The sequence below is a fragment of the Notechis scutatus genome, chromosome 16 (assembly GCF_049901735.1).
Source record: "Notechis scutatus isolate UNSWTSFEM ecotype Mainland chromosome 16, rNotScu1.2, whole genome shotgun sequence".
Lineage (NCBI taxonomy): Eukaryota > Metazoa > Chordata > Lepidosauria > Squamata > Elapidae > Notechis > Notechis scutatus.
Genome location: NC_142024.1, coordinates 152,581 through 168,003, shown reverse-complemented (window position 1 = coordinate 168,003; position 15,423 = coordinate 152,581). Strand labels below are relative to the sequence as shown.

Sequence of the window (15,423 nt, the reverse complement as noted above, 5' to 3'; positions counted from 1 at the left end):
CCCCTTCGGCGGGCCGCCATGGAGGAGACGGACCGGCGGCGGCTGCTTTGCTTCCGGGTGCGGCTGTTGACGGAGCTGCGTCTGGAGTCGCTGTGGGCGCCGCTGCTGCGCCGGGACATCTTCACCGCGGACATGATCGAGGAGATCCAGGTACCGCGCGGCCCATGGGGCGCGGCCAGGGGTGTGAGGTGGCCCCCTCCCCCAGGCGCCTTTGGGTCCCCGGAGGGTCCTGCTGCCCGGCCGGCCTCTCCGGGCGGGGCTGATATGCGAGGGGGCGGGATCCCCGTGTGGCCATCTATTCGTGTCCCTTCTCTCTCTGCGCCCGCGCAGGCGGCGGGGACGCGGCGGGACCAGGCGAGGCAGCTGCTGAGCGACCTGGAGACGCGGGGCCGGAGGGCCATGGGGGACTTCGTGCTCTGCCTGCGGGAGAGCGGCCAGGAGGCGCTGGCGGAGCTGCTGAGCGACGGACGCCCCCCGGAGGGACCCCCGGACCAGTCCCCGAGGCACTCGGAGGTCCATCATCCCCTGCCCGAGAAGCCCCCCTCCGCCCACCCCGTCCTGCCGGGTAAGTGGGGCATGTCGCCCCCCCAACACCCCCTCCATCCTCCACCCCCCCACCCCCCCACAGCAGCAGTGGGGGGAGTCTGCGGTTGTTTGGGGGCAGCATCACCCGTCGCAGGTGGTCCTCGGCTTACGACCATTGGTTTAGTGGCCGTTCAGATTGGTTGTCGCTACACGACACACACGCACACACACACTGAGCACCTTTAACCTGTGCGGGAGGGAGGAACAGGAAGAAGGGAGCTGTTCTCACCTCTCAGCCAGGGAGCCAGCCAGAGTCCCGCTGGCCTTGGCTTCAAGGTGCGGCTTGGCTCAACGCTTAAGTTGCTGCACTTTCGGCGGGGCTGATCCTTTCCCCTTCTCCCTCGTCTTGTAGGCCCCGTGGAAGAGCAGCCCCAAAGGGATTCTGAAATGGTGAGTTTGCTCCTTTCCTAGGACACAGGGTCAAGGTTTCCTTCTCTCCAGCCTTCCCAGGTGCTGAGTCCTGAGCCCTGGTGCCCACATAAAGCTCCCCCCCTCCCCCCCTCCCCCGCAGTGGGGGCTGCCTCTGGAACTTCAGCAGGCGGGATGGAAGGCCTGCAACTCCAGCGCTTTGCTGCTCTTCAAATGAGCGTTGAGCCGTTTCCTCCCCTGTAAAGGAGACTTTGGTTTTTCTGCCATCCTTCTCACAGGGATTTCTGGATTTTTATTTTTTTGCTTAATTGTTGAAATCGGGTTCTATCTCCCTGGCTGCCCTCACTTCCCCATGTGAAAAACTCACAAGGAATTTCTTGTCTCCTCTTGAGAAAACCCTACCCAGAGTCGCCTTGTAGGGAAGGCGGGCAGCGTAAAATCTCCAGCGAAAGTTTTATCCAAGATTTTATCCTCCAGTCAGAGGCCGCACTGGGCTAAGGGCAGCTCGAGGTCGCTTTGCAGTGGTGCCAAGCTGGAGTAACTCTCTGATGCGTCCTGACAGGTTTACCCCCTGAATTCTGAGCCCTGCGGCTACTGTCTCATCATCAACAACGTCCATTTTCACAAAGACACGGATTTGAAACATCGCCTGGGCTCCAACATCGATCGCCAGAGGCTGGAAAAGAGGTTCCGGGCACTTCATTTCGAGGTCTTGACCAAGGAAGACCTTACAGCTCAGGTGAGCATCTAAGTTGGGGCTTGGAGGGAGCCTTGCAGAGAGAGGAAAATCATACTACAGAACTTGTCTGGGTCCAGGTGGTCATCTAGCCTCACCCCTGGTTGCGCACAAGGACCCACACTTCAGAATATGGCTGTAGTAGTCTGGGCATCGTGCAGGGTCATCTCCAAGCTGACCTCATCCAGCGCTCCTTCAGAGGCAATTTATTTTTAATTTGTGACTTGAGGTTTCTGTACAGAAAAAACAAACTGTTTAAGAATAAGAACCAGAAAAGGGTTTTGAAAAACAGATGAAGTTAAAAGCTGTATTTCTAGAATAGCAATGAGGACGTTGTTTATAAATAAACATAAAAAGTAGCATATAAATAAGTAATAAAATGGATCAGGAGCGTCTGTCCTGCCGGTGGCTGCCTAGTTGAGACCCTCCCCTCTCAACTGCTGTCAAATTCCTGTCTCAAAGGGGAAAATATCTCCCCCTCCTCAAGATCTGGATTCAGCTTTGGAAACAGTTGTAGGGCAACTGTTCCTCTTCCTTGTTTCCACTGCTTGTCAGAAAGAGGCCGAAAGGAAATGGGTCTTGCTGGGCATCCTCAGTGCCTCTCTCTCTCCCTGCCCCACAAAAAGTTTGTTGTCCCAGCCCCTCAAGTTTAGAGCTTGCCTGAGAGAGAGGTCCGACGTTTGGCTCAACCTGCCTTCTCTGGGAACACCCTCAGGAAATCGCCAAGGAGCTGCAGGGCCTGTCCAGGCGTGATCACAGCGGCCTGGACTGCTGCGTGGTGGTCATCCTCTCCCACGGCTGCAAGGTAGGCGTGTGCCCAGTGTGCGCTTGGTGCAGGAATGGTGGCGTGCGGGAGAGTGGATGCTTTCCCTAGAACATGACATCGACTCAACATCCCACCCAGGGACCAGCGTTGAATCCATCTGGGGCAGCCGCGAGGGGGGCAGGCCTGAGGAGGCCGGGGCTTTCATCCTTGAGGAGGCAGCTGCTGCTTTTCTCAAGAGTCAAGCCTTGCTGTCCTCCGAATAAATGTGTAGTTTGCTGCTGCCTAGAAACCAGTTGGGCTCCTTGTAAGGCACACGCCCCTCTTTTTGCAGCAGCCGTTAAGGGAACATGGTTGTAAAAACAAGGCCACCTGGGGTCATGAACCCAACCCAATGGCAAAGCCACCGTAGACGCAGCCGTGGATGGTGGAGGGGCCCGACCCCGGGGACCGGGCCGTAACTCCCCCTTTCAGGCTAGGTTGTAACTCTGCCCTGTCTAAGCGACCTGCCCCCCGAGAGGTTCCCTTCCCTGGGGGTCTTCGCTCCCAAGAGTCACCTGGCCTCTTCCAGAGCTACCACATCCAGATTCCGGGCGCCATCTTTGGGACGGACGGGCAGCGCATCCCGGTGCAGAAGGTGGTCAGCTATTTCAACGGCTCCCACTGCCCGAGTCTGAGGGGGAAGCCGAAATTGTTCTTCATCCAGGCCTGCGGAGGAGGTGAGGGGGGCGAGGTTTCTCCTGCAGAAACGCGGTGACCTTTGATTTCCAGAGGAGGGGCCACGGGGCCCAAACTATCACCTGGGAAAACAAACCTCTTTGCCTCCTCAGAGGAGAAAGACGAAGGCTTTGAAATGGAGGCAGACACACCGCCAGGCCGGCGTGAAGGAGGAAAGGCTGTGGAGTCGGACGCCACCCCGATGCCGGGGCCAGGAGGAGATTCTGATGAACTCGATGCCACGGCTAGTCTGCCCACGGACAGCGACATCTTGGTTTGCTATTCCACCTCTCCAGGTAAGGGGAAACACTCGGCAGTCACCAGGGGAGGCCCCCTCCTGTGCCACGGATGGGCACCACTTCACCTTCCATGGTCACCTTTCCACTGTGAGGACAGGCGAGTTCTGACGTGGGGCACTTGTGTCCCAAAGGCTACGTCTCCTGGCGGGACACCCAAAGCGGCTCCTGGTTCATCGAGGCGCTGGATCACGTCTTGGCCGAATATGCCCACCGGGAGGATCTGCCCAGCATCCTCATGAAGGTACCTTTGCCCCCCACCACCACCACCACCTTTGCCAGCCCTCTGGGCCTCCAGGAAACCCAGCAGCTTCTTTTCCCCGGCCCAAACTGGGGGGTAGGGAGCGTGCAATGCCTCCCTTGTCCTAAAGCCAACAATTCTGGCTTGCCCGGGGGGCGGGGGGGGGGCGTGTTTCCATCCCAGTGAGATGGGGAGCCAGGTAGCCCTCTGCAGGACCCCATTTCTCACTCCCCCCCCCCTTTGTTTCTCCAGATGGCGAACATCGTCGCTGCCAAAGTTGCGGGGTCTTACAAGCAAATGCCCGGTCACTTCAACATGCTTCGGAAAAAGTTTTTCTTCAGGGTCTAACGAACTTTTTGCTGGTTCTTCACCGTTCCTGGGACTTGAGACACAGACACACAAGGACTTTGTCTTGGTGCATATGCTTTTCACGTACACTGAGACCATTTGCACCAAGACAAAGTCCTTGTGTGTTTAATCACACTTGGGCAATAAAAAATTCATTCATTTCTGGAGATGTGTTTTTGGTGGGTGTTTTTTTGACGCTTAAGGCCCCATTTTGCCACCTGGTACGAACAATCTGGTGCCTTTCCAGTGTTGTGTTCCATGGAGAAGACCCCACCAGCAGGCAGAGAACCCAAATATCCCCGTCCCCTCCCCTATCGGCCAGCCTTTGGAGTTGCATGGAAACCTCATCTTCATTGAGCTCTAATGGAACCGATGGGAACCAGGTTTCTACTGTTTACATTTCTCTTCTTCCTCCTTTTAAGAAATCAAGATAATTATAATGAGAAGGTGGTCCTAGAAATTGTTTTTGAGCCACAAGCGTTCATCTTTAAAAAAAAAAAACCTTTAAGAGATAACACGGTGTCTTAAATTGTTTAATTATTCAAGGGAAAAGCACAGTGTCTCATAATCTTTTTACATCATTAAATATTTAAATTCCTGAGCTCCGTATCCGTTTCTTATTTCATCTGTTCTTGGCAGCTTTCGTTCATCAAGGCCGAATCCCCCCAGAAGCAGCAGGAACTTCCAGGGTCTCCCTTGGCAACAATACCCAACCCAGCCACTGGAGGCAGCACCCACTGATAAACAACGCATGATGCTATTTTCTTTGTGACACTTAGTACCTCATTCAGCCACCAGGGGGCATTGGTCTTTGGTCATATGCCCTAACTTTATGTGCCCAGTACTCAATTCAGGGGGGGGGGGGGTCGCACCACCCACAGTTCAACACTGACCTACATTCTCTTCTATTGATTCCAATCTCAGTTGTGGTCATAAATTGAGGACTGCCTGTATTCCCAGACATAACGGTGAGGGGTCCTGGGGTCTGGGGGAGGGGGCAGGAGAAGTTATAAACTGGCCCATAAACGGCACTGGGAAAAAGGGGACTTGGGAGCGTTTCTCACACGAACCGTGGCCGCCTCCCTGTGGTCACGTGATCCAAATTCTGACGCCTGGCGACTAACTCAGTTATGACGGCCGCAGTGTCCCGAGGTCACGTGATCCCCTTTTGCAGCTTGCAATGGGGGAAGCCAGATTCATTTAACCGCTGTGTGAGTAGCTTAACGACTGCAGTGGTTCGCTTAAAAGGGGCAAAACTCTCTCAACCGATATCTCGGCAACATGTATGTTGGGCTCTGCTGTGGTCTTAAGTGGAGGATCCCCCCCCTCCCCAACCTCCTCCTCCTCCTCTAGGCTTTGCCTGACTGGGGTGGCTTCCTTTCTCGGGGGAATTGTGCGGCTTCAGTTGTGGTGAACAGGAGAGGCAAAGCCACAGGCAGGCAGAGCTGAAGGTGAATGAATGGACGGGAGGGGTTTGAAGAAGCCCCGGGCTTTGGGGGGCTTTGGGGGGCAGGAAACGCTACAGACACGGCCCTTCGGGGTGATAAAAGGTTTTATTGAGTATTTATTTCTCGGTATCGGTTGGCCAGGAGGCTCAGCCACAGCTCCTCAGTTCTGAGTGATCTTCTACGGGAGGGAAAAGACAAAAGCGAAGGGACTTGTGTTCACAGCGGAAAAGGACGCAGCCGCTCAGCAGGGGCTTTATTTCCTGGACAAATCCTGATAGGCGCTGCAGCATCTGCCCCCCCGCAACCCCACCTGACACCTTTCCAGCATAAACCAGGCCCCAATTCTCCCCCCCCCCCCCCAGGGAAGCAGACCTGCATGGTGTCCCCTTGGGGTGAGCAACGTTAGCAGCAGCCGTAGCCAGACGACCCCTTTGGCAGGAGACGCCTGGCTCTTTGGGGCCTGCACTCTGCACATGCTCCAGCCCCAGAAGGGTCAGAGCCGAGCCTATTACGGAGGACGCTTCGTGACCTCATGGCCATAGAATCTGGGTTTCCCCGATTGTCGCAAAGGACGTCAGCCCAATGCTCTGGAGGGGGGCTCGGAGTCCGTGGGGAAAGCCCCCTCACCTTGGTGATCCAGTCGATGTAGGTGGAGACCTGGGTGAAGACGGTGGGCTTCTTGGCCGTGTTGCAGCCGAGGGCAGACCCAAAGCTAACGATGCCGTGCACTTGCCAGGAGCCGCCAGTGAGGCAGTTCAAGGGCCCACCGGAGTCGCCCTGAGGACAAAGGAGGGCAGGCCGGCTGCAGGGACGGGAGAGGGGCGACCCACCCCCCACCCCGCGAGGCTGCGCCTATATGTCCCCCGTCCTCTTAAGCACTGAGGGTGCGACACCGGATTGCGCTGGGTTGGATCCCAGCTTCCTGCCAATCCAGCCACGAAGCTCCGCAGGTCCACGCAGGACTAGAACCCAGGCGGCTGTGGCTGGTCATGAGTTACGTTAGCCACTTAACTCCTTGGGCCGTGCCCACCTCCCGTGCTTCAACCCCCCGGTCGTACAGGGAAGCCAACCTACATTGCACCCGAAATGACGCCGTCTCCCCCGCAGACCATGCTGGGCTTGACCATGGAGCCCCACCAGTCCTTCTGGGTGCAGGTGGCGTGGTCCACCACGGGCAGCAAGCCCTGCTGAAGGGTGTCCGCGATGGGCCCGTTGGCTGCAAGGGAGGGAGAGGCTCAGAGGGGAGTTAGGAGCCCAGGACGGCAACCCTCGGGGCTACCCTCCCCGCTCTGGGGGCAGCTGCGGACTCACTCCAGAGACGGCCCCAGCCGGTGACATAGCAGGGGAAGCCCTGGGGCAGCAGAAGGTCTGGGGCGGGCAGGCAGGAGGGCTGGATGGTGTCGCTGAACTCGACCGGCTGCGCCAGCTTCAGCAGGGCGATGTCGTTGCTGCAAGAGGGACGGCAGGAGGAGCAGCGTTGGGGGCGCCCGGGAAGGAGAGGGTCCCCCCAGCCCTCCAGAGAGACTCACATGATGAAGAGGAGTTCCACTTCTCGTGGACGATGGCCTTCTCCACCGCCACGGCCACCTCGCCGGCCTCAGCCACCCTCAGGTTCTGCTTGCCCAGCAGGACTCGGTAGGTCCGCTTGGAACTGGGGGGGCAGAGGAAGGGGAGGGAGTGGGGGGTCAAGAGTCCCTCCTCCCCCAAAAAAAACACCCGAGGGGGGGCAGTTTCTTCAGTGCCCTTCAAAAGACAGGGGAGCTTTGGTTCGCTTGCTTCATCCGAGGAGGAGAAAAGCCTTTTTCTCCCCAATTCTGCCCCCCTTCCAGGTCCCCTTGGAGGGGCGCAGGGGGTACCTGATGCAGTGAGCTGCCGTCAGCACCCAGTTGGGGTCAATAAGGGTCCCGCCGCAGGTGTGAGCCCAAACTCCTTTCTTGTCATACTGGAGGGAGACCTGAAAGCAAAATTGGGCCAATGGTTACCTTCAAAAAACCCCAAAATTTCACGTCCCTCCAACCTGGATTTTGCCCCTGGAGAGAGAGCGAGAACCCCCCCTTCACCGAGAGCTCCTCTCCCCGTCCAGTGGCAGGGAGTCCCCAGGGCCGCCTGCAATTCCACCTTGTTGGTTCTGCCGTTCCAGACTGCAGCAAGCGAGGACCCCCAAGCCCCTTACCTGCCAGGGCCAGCTATGGGGCCGGACATCTTCGCCTCCAACCACACGCGAAATGTTGGGCACATAGGTGGGGTGGCCACAGCCCCAGGCTGAGGAGAGCAGAGGAAGAAAAGGAGGCCTCTCAGCGATCCATGTCACTAGCACAAGAGCCCTCTGGACAGCTGCCGCCTTCTAGAGCCTGCCCCCCACCCACAGGGGAAACCTTCCCAGGGGGAGAAAGGGCTCTTCCTCGGGGGAGGCAGGGCTGGGGCCCCTCCCCGCAACCACTTACTGTCAGCCACGAGCAGGAGGGCACAGAGCAGCTGGAACATGGTGGCGGCCGCTGAGGTGGGCTTTGGGAAGCACCTCTCCGTATTTATAGCCGGCTCAGCCAACCGGGTGCCATCGCCAGGTGCCTCTGACCTTGCCAGGCGATCGCTGGGTCGATAGAGGAGGAGGGCGGCCCCTTGGCAGCCAGGCGGTCATCCTCCGCTCACCGGGGGAGGGTCCCTGCAGCCCTCACGACGGGTGGAGGCCTTTGGGGCGCCTGGGAGGGAGAGAGCAGCTCTTCCTGCACGCCCCCCCCCCCTCCCCAGCTGCTGGAGCTGCCCAGGGAAAGCCAACCCAGCCTTCGGCTGCAGCCCCTGTCCTGGGGGGCCAGGCTGGGGCCAGCTCCTCGGGGGCCCCAAGGGCAGCTCCTGGCCTCGCTGGGTACGGCGGCCCTGACCCAGCCCCGGAGGCCTCCAGGCATGGGAGAAGCAGCAGCTGCCTCATCCAGCCTGGCACAGCTGGTGGAAACTTCCCCCTGGCAGGCCCTTCCTCACCTGTCCGCTTCCCACGGGGAAAGAGGAGCCGTTGGGAAGAGGTGGCCAGCCCCCCCCGCTCCCCGTGGCTTGTGGGATAAACCACCATCCAACCTCCCTAGTGCCCAGCCAGAAGAATCTCACAAGCCAACGTCTCTGTAGCCCCCTGGGAATATTTGGGTGGGGGGTTTGATTCACACCCCCTCAGCAAGACATTGAAGCACAAAAGGTGTCCCAAGTTTGGCCTCGGCTCCTGTCATGGGTGGACACGGCCAGCCTGGGTGCCCAGGAGTGGCCGCCATCCCGAGGAGGCTAGGCGATGCCAGCTGGCCTCCATTTGGGGTGGGGTCTGTATCCGACTGCCCGCCCCAGCCCCCTCCTCTGCAGCAGACCGGAGAGGTTGCTCGAGTCAGTAAGCCCAGCCACAGGAACAGCGCAGAGGCATCAACCGCACTTCCTGGTTGAGTGCCTCCCGCCCCACCACCACCACAAGACAGAGAATCCGGATACCACAATGAGCTTATGAAATATAGTGTTGTTTTAATTATATTTGGGTAAAAAAAAAATATACCATACCACTGAAACAGAGCAGTTTGTGAGCCCAGAAAGGCCACCCCTCATCCGCAAGTGTTGTGGCAGCCGAGGAGTCCCAGGGCAGGCTGCGCGCAAACCCTCCCGCGGCCCCAGGAAGCAGCCAGCCAGCCCTCAGGGGCCCTCGGGGCTCCTTTAGCCCCCAAAACACAAATCCAGCACAAAAGCAAGCAAGCAGGCAGGCACGGAGAATGAGGGTCTGGGGGATGGGGTGGAAAGACCCCCCCTGGGGGAATGAACCCCCAATAACAGCTGGACCTGAGCCAGATCTGCCTGAATTGTGGCTTGTTGAACAAGCCAGAATCAGAGTGGTTCACACCTCACACCGACTTCTTAACCATAGTCTGGCTCACACACTGCTATAAAGCCCCGTTTCAGTGGGTTGTGTCCTTTTTTTGCCATCCATGGCTGCCCCTAAGGGGACCCAGCTAGGAAAGAGACCCCCTTGTGGGCAAGTAGACCCCCTGGAGGGCAGCTGCTTCTACGCTCGGGGCATCTGGGGCAGTGGAAAAGGAGCTGGGTCCCCAACTGCCCCCCCCCCTCGGGAATGTCTTCCTCGGCTGGGGGTTGCATTAGATGACCTCTAGGTGCCCCTCCCACTTGGGGGATTTTGACACAGTCCCAGCCCTCCCCGACCGGTGGAGCTCCCGGGGCTGGAGGGTTCAACACTCCACATCTGGGGCCCCACCTGCCCCAAATCTCTCTACTTCCAGCTCCTCCCCTCTTCTGTTCTTGCCACCCGAACATTTCTACACAACACAATTCCAGGACTTGGGGCTTATTGTCTGGACACACACACATAGAAACACACACACACACACAAAGTACAAATTGACCCTGTCCCGCAGACTCAGTGCCAGACTCCAGCTCCCATCGTCCCCTGCCTGCCGGAGAACAGCTGGGGGGACCCCCTAAACCTTCGGCTGAGTCTAAGCTCCAAACCCAAGGTGGGAAAGGAGAGTGACGGCTTTAAACGGCTCCCTCAAAGCACCCCCACCTGCCGGGCCCACCTCCTGCCCACTCGGCCGCCCCCCCCCCCGGCAGCTGCAGCCCCAGGACCCCTCTGGGCCCAAGCACAAAGGTATACAGCCCAGGCGACGCACACAAAGACGCACACAAAGACGGCAGTGCTGCACAAGCGGCGGGCGGGGGGGGGATGGGAAGGGGCCTCACCCCGCCTCTAAGAGCAAGCACATCCATGCAACCCCGGGGGGAGGACGGAACGATTCACACGCCGCAAATCTGGGACCGGGAGACACCGAGAACCACGAGACCGACAGACGGGAGACCAAAACGCCGCGAAGGAAACACCGAACAGCTGGCTCAGGGGAGGGGGTGCAAATCAGGTTCAAATGGGTCTGGGGGCTCCAAGGTCCGCCTTCTCCCCATGGCAGTTCGCCCACCAACCGCGCTGGGTCGCCAGCTGACCGGGGCCCCCCCTCTAGCGGCCACCTGACCCGCACACACCAGCCGGGGGTCCTTGCAGGGAGGGGGGCAGATGGGCGTGGTGGGGGGGCCGGGCTGGGGGGGGCAGCTACTGCCTGAAGGTGGACTGCAGCTCCTTGAAGGCCTCCTTCCGCTGCTTCAGCTCCTCCGCCTGGCGCCGCTTCTCCTCCTGCTCCGCCTTGATCTCCTCCTCGAAGCGGCTGCCCACGTTCATCGCCTGCACCTGCGGGGACAGGCGGCCGAGGAAGGGGGGGGGTCTGGGTTCATCTATGTTCAGCCCCCCCCCTTTATTGCTTTCATCCGTGACTCAAGGGGGCGACCCTCCCCCTCCCTCCCTCCCCCTGCTTTCCCCACCACAACGTCCCTGCGAGGTGGGCCCAGAAAGTTTCCAGGCTTGACTGCGCAAGAGAACCTGCCCCCTCCCCACCGCCCCCCGAGGCTGCCCCTCTCTTCCCTGCTTACTTTGGCCTCGAAGAAGCTCTTGGCCCCCTTGACGCCCTGGGTGGAGACGTCGATCTCCGAGAGGCAGGCCAGGGCGTGCAGGCCGCTGTCTTCCTCCAGCTCCCCAGCAGCCGCTTTGCGGAAGATGAGGAGAAACTGCCGGGGGGGCAGGGTAAGGTTTGGAAACAGACCGGAGCTTTGCCCAGATTCTGCCCCAGCCCTTGTCCAATGAAGCGGGGGACACACGGCACCCTCACCTCCCGGAAGCTGAGCTTGCTGTCCACGTCTTCGTCCACTTCCTTGATCATGTCCTTCAGGCCCAGGTGTGTCTGGGGAGCCCCCAGTTTCTCCATCATCAGTTTCAGCTCCATCAGGTCGATGAAGCCATCTTTGCCCGCGTCGTACCTGGGCATGGGATCCGGAGCAAAGAGCCCGTTAGCCCACTCCCCCCCCCCGCCTCAACAGATTCCTCGCCCAGCTGATCCCCCCAGGGAGATCCCTTTGGGTGGGTTTCCTCCCCCTTTATTTCTGGATATAGGATGCGGGCCTCGTTCACCCTGCTGCTTGGTGCCATTTGGGCCCAAAGGAGGGCAGGGAAGGAGGCTGGGTGGCTTTTCCTCCCCAAGAACCGCCCAGCTGACACCCAACTGGTTCAGGAGCCCACAGCTGGCAGGCGTGAGGCTGGCAGAAGACATTCCTGCACGCCCTCGCCCCTTCTCCTGGCAGGACTTCCTTCAGGAAGGGCAGCCTGGCCTCTGCCAGGCTAAACAAGCGATTCTCTGGCTGGACTGCTCTGCTGGCCGGCCGAGGGCTCTAGGCTGGGGAGGGGGGCAGGGGGGCATGGTCAGCCGTTTGCTTCCTGCCCCAAAGGAGCAGAGCTGCAGAAGATGCCCACGGGGCGCAGCCACAAGGGGCTAGAGAAGGCAACCTGAGACACACACACACACACACACACCCGATGCTCTCTGGGCTCGGTGGTTTCTTTGCAGGTGTTACCTGGCCCAAACTAGGCAACGTTGCCCCTGGCACTGATGGGGTTACAAAACGTCTGCAAGGAAACCTCCAAGCTCAGAGAGCACCAAGGAGCCCCCCATTCAGCCCTGGGCTACAAGGACTGCCCTTTATCCAAAGGCCTACCGCGGGTGGGAGACAGGAAATAAAAGGAAGGAAGGAAGGAAGGAAGGAAGGAAACAATCTACAGATTATTACAGCTCAGCAATGTTGGCTGTGCACTGGGGCCTGTCCAGGTGGGATCTGGCGCCATTTAGTTCAGAACTGGGCAGGCATGTCACTGGTCAGATCCAGGGTCCCAGAACAGGCAGGGGTGGCTAGGAAGATGCCCTCCAGAGGGGCCCCACCCCCAAAGCTGCAGAGGGAAGAATCAGGCTATGCTCCAGGGGGCGAGAATGGCTCCGACAGCTCCGGCTGAGCCGATACCCAGGAATAATAATTGCCACCGATCAAGCCTGACCTCTGGGATGGGAGGCCACCAAGCGATCGAGGCATCAGCCTGCCGGTGATTTCAGCTGCAGCTGCATTTCTAAATGTATTTGTCTGCTTTAATGTACTTTGTCTGCAGCTGCCTAGTGTCTCAAGCAATGGCTTCTTCAGCTGGACCCAGGCTGAGTTTCTCCCCACATTGTCTCTGCCGGACAAGTCAGAGACAGCAGCAGCCCCTTCGGACACCTGGTGGCCCCCTTTTTCCCCACTCAGGGAGCTGATGCAACGGTTTGTGGGACCCTGCACGACAAGCCCTGTGCTTTGCCAGAAACGGAGACCCTGGCAAGCCAGCCAATTTTAAGGGGCCCCCCTCCCCTCCTCACTACCCCAGCCCAGCAACTACAGGTCAGGCAGCCCCAAAAGACCCTCTGGGCTCTGGAAGAAAGGACCACCCCCAAAGCTCCAGTATTCAGGAAGACTATCCCTCAAGAGTGAGGCTCCACTAAGCGTCAGAGCCCTTAGCCTAAATTTCTTGGCAAACCTGCCCAGAAAACCACCAGCAGCAACAGCAGCAGCCACCCCAGTCCCCGGCAGCCTTGAATGAAATGTTTCCCCCTGGCACAAGCTGTCCTCCTTCCTCTGCCTGCCAGCCCCAAAAGCAGAGAGGGCGGGGGACGACCCCAAATCCCTCCTACCGAGCAGATCGCAGGCTGAAGGACCAGCCCGCCCCCGCCTTTGCAAACGATGCCCTGCCGAAACCTGCGGGGAAAGCCGGGTTTTCGGAGCCGCGGTTCTCTCCTTTGCCGCCCTGCCACCCCTGGCCGGGGAACTCTGCACGTGCCCAGCGGGCGCTTTCCCCGGGATGCCAGCGGGGAGGCCTGCCTGGCGCCTGCCCGCCGCCCCCTCCCTCCTCTCTCTGCGTCGCTCCGGTTCTGAAGCCCGGCTTCCCCCTCCCCCGCCGCAAGAGAAGCGGGGGCCGAGGGGCTTCCTCTGCAGCCCCCCCACTCACTGCCGGAAGAGCCGCTCCATGTCCTTGATCTGCCGGCGGGAGAACTCGCGGAACTCGCCGTAGGGGCTGAAGACGCGGTGGGCGCCGGCCGGCGAGAGCTGCCCGGCCGGGGGGCTCGGGGCCCCGGCGACCCCTCCGCCTCGCCCTCTTCCTCCTCCTCCTCCGCCGCCTCGGGCCCCCTCCACGCGCAGGCGGCGGCTCAGCTTGCCGGCCAGCTCCTCCGTGGCCATCCTGGCGGCGGCAGCAGCGCAGGCAGCCGGGGCGCCTCCCCTCCGCCGGCCAGCCGAGCCCGGCTCCGCCCCGACGGCCACGGGAACAGGGGAAGGGGGCGCGGCGGGCGGCGGCCCCCGAAGCGCCGAACCACCGCTCCCATCATCTGGCGCCCCGGCGGGCCGGGGGCTGCTGGGAGTCGTAGTTCGCGCCGGCCCCTCCGCGCTCCCCGCCCGCCCTGCTCCGAGAACTACCGCTCCCATCATCCTGGCCCCGGGGAGGAGGAAGCGGCCAAGGCAATGGGGCCAATGGCCCCGCTCGATGCCCAGCTGGGAAGGGGGCTCGCGGGCGGGGGGCAGGGACCACAAAGACCGTCGTTGCTGGCTTGGAGGGAAGGAAGGACGCGGGGGGGAGGCACCCTCCCCCAAGAAAACGAGGCAGAAACAGGGCAGCCTCCCTCCGAGGCCCCTCTGCGCCAGCCTTCGGGGATGGTGGCTCCCCGAGAGAGACCAGGCCACCTTTGCGGGGAGGGCCCGGGGCCTGGGCCGCCGTTTCAGCCGCAGAGACGCTGCAGGGCCAGGTGCCAATCGCTGCCTCTCCTTCCCAAAAGGGCTCAAGGAGACCCCCCCCCTTGCCCAACAGAGCTGCAGAGGAAGGAGGGGGGGCACACAGGGTTTTCCTGCCAGCCTCCGTGGGTCCCAACGCCTAAGAAGAGCAACACACGCACACACACCCACACCACACCTGCCCTGCCCTTCAACCAGAGCACAAAGAAAGCTGCTCCTGGGGGGTGGAAAGAAAAACTTGGGCAGAAATGCAAAACTGGCCCTCGTCATCGCTCTTTCCCCAGAGTCAGGAGACCCCCCCCAGGACCCCCCCTCCCCTGTGCACAAAGCATCTTTCTCTCGCCTCAAAGACATTCAAGGGTTGCCACTTTAGTGTTTTCAAATTTAAGTAAAAAATACCACTTTTTACAAAACGTGATTTTAAAAAAAGTCATAATGTCCTGGGTCTCCTGCATTCTTTGACGTGAGGGTGATCACCTAGTCTGTAACCCAGAGGGGGGGCAGGGGGAGACATGATGAATCCCTTCGGTCCCCCTCCCCAGCATCCTCCAGGCCAACAGAGGGAGGCTGCAGGTACCTGGCAGGGGCTTGATCAACCGCCTGCTGCCCTTTCCATTTCCAAGGAGAGGCAAAAGAGGGCAGAAGGCAGGCCCTTCCTCCTCCCCCTCCTCCCCCGGGGACCCTTGGGATTGTTCTCTCTCTCCCAGAGCATCGCCCTGCCTGGGCCTCTCTCCAGAGGGAGGAAGAGGAGGTGGGCAGTGTGTGTGTGGGGGGGGATGCTGCCCTGGCCTCTGGGTAGCTCCCAGGCATTTGGGGATGGGGTCCTCTCTCTCTGGCCCCCTGCCTTCCGCTCTGCTTACAGCCCAAGGGAAGGCCTGGGGGAGGGGGCTTCATGGGTGAGGGGACGGCTGGGAGGCTCTCATAGGAAAAGCCCCCTCCTCCTCCGCCTTCCCCCCACCCCAGGCCTGGCCTTGCCAGGGGCTTCTTGGGGAGAAATCAATTGTCCCATGGGGGCGGGGGGCTTCCCACACAGACATCAGCGCCCGGTTCCCAGCAATCCCGCCAAGCTTAGATCTGCACCCACACAGATCCCCGAGACAGATGGAGGCCACAGGCAGGGCGGCTGAGGCTGGGCCTGGGCTTTCCTAGAACAGGCCCAGTCCGGGAGGCCCGGTCGGGATCCTGGCTGCCCCCGCCCGGCCCCCTTTCCCTGCTTTGGCCTGGGAGCATTGGCGGCCCCACCCTCCGGTCTGGGGGGGGAG

The 15,423-nt window shown here is 60.4% G+C and overlaps 3 protein-coding genes across 3 annotated transcripts; 1 reads left to right on the top strand and 2 right to left on the bottom strand.

The window, feature by feature from the left end:
* Positions 1-6: 6 nt before the first annotated feature.
* CASP9 (caspase 9) lies at positions 7-4,656 on the top strand. Its single transcript, XM_026685590.2, has 9 exons — positions 7-150; positions 331-565; positions 938-975; positions 1,517-1,693; positions 2,406-2,495; positions 3,025-3,172; positions 3,284-3,466; positions 3,601-3,710; positions 3,960-4,656. The coding sequence occupies exons 1-9, from the start codon at positions 19-21 to the stop codon at positions 4,053-4,055; spliced, it is 1,209 nt and encodes a 402-aa protein (XP_026541375.1). The 5' UTR covers positions 7-18; the 3' UTR covers positions 4,056-4,656.
* Positions 4,657-5,592: 936 nt separating this feature from the next.
* On the bottom strand, positions 5,593-8,834 carry CTRC (chymotrypsin C). The gene is given in 8 exon segments (XM_087944578.1): positions 5,593-5,681; positions 6,131-6,280; positions 6,574-6,719; positions 6,815-6,951; positions 7,029-7,154; positions 7,360-7,457; positions 7,677-7,765; positions 7,948-8,834. Coding segments are annotated over 8 exon segments (804 nt in total). The 5' UTR covers positions 7,988-8,834; the 3' UTR covers positions 5,593-5,663.
* Positions 8,835-8,973: 139 nt separating this feature from the next.
* On the bottom strand, positions 8,974-13,800 carry EFHD2 (EF-hand domain family member D2). The gene is made up of 4 exons (XM_026685600.2): positions 13,386-13,800; positions 11,194-11,341; positions 10,958-11,092; positions 8,974-10,718 (listed from the first exon to the last, which is right to left on the bottom strand). Exons 1-4 carry the CDS (start codon positions 13,613-13,615, stop codon positions 10,584-10,586), a joined length of 648 nt encoding a protein of 215 aa, XP_026541385.2. The 5' UTR covers positions 13,616-13,800; the 3' UTR covers positions 8,974-10,583.
* Positions 13,801-15,423: the final 1,623 nt, after the last annotated feature.

Excerpts from the sequence above, each read along its gene's own strand:
- EFHD2 (XM_026685600.2), bottom strand. The coding sequence starts at position 13,615 with ATGGCCACGGAGGAGCTGGCCGGCAAGCTGAGCCGCCGCCTGCGCGTG. Across the intron at positions 11,342-13,385 it reads ATGGAGCGGCTCTTCCGGCA|GTACGACGCGGGCAAAGATG; the intron begins GTGAGTGGGGGG and ends TCCCATGCCCAG. Across the intron at positions 11,093-11,193 it reads GCAAGCTCAGCTTCCGGGAG|TTTCTCCTCATCTTCCGCAA; the intron begins GTGAGGGTGCCG and ends CCCCCCCGGCAG.
- CASP9 (XM_026685590.2), top strand. The coding sequence starts at position 19 with ATGGAGGAGACGGACCGGCGGCGGCTGCTTTGCTTCCGGGTGCGGCTG. Across the intron at positions 151-330 it reads ACATGATCGAGGAGATCCAG|GCGGCGGGGACGCGGCGGGA; the intron begins GTACCGCGCGGC and ends GCGCCCGCGCAG. Across the intron at positions 3,467-3,600 it reads TTGCTATTCCACCTCTCCAG|GCTACGTCTCCTGGCGGGAC; the intron begins GTAAGGGGAAAC and ends TGTGTCCCAAAG.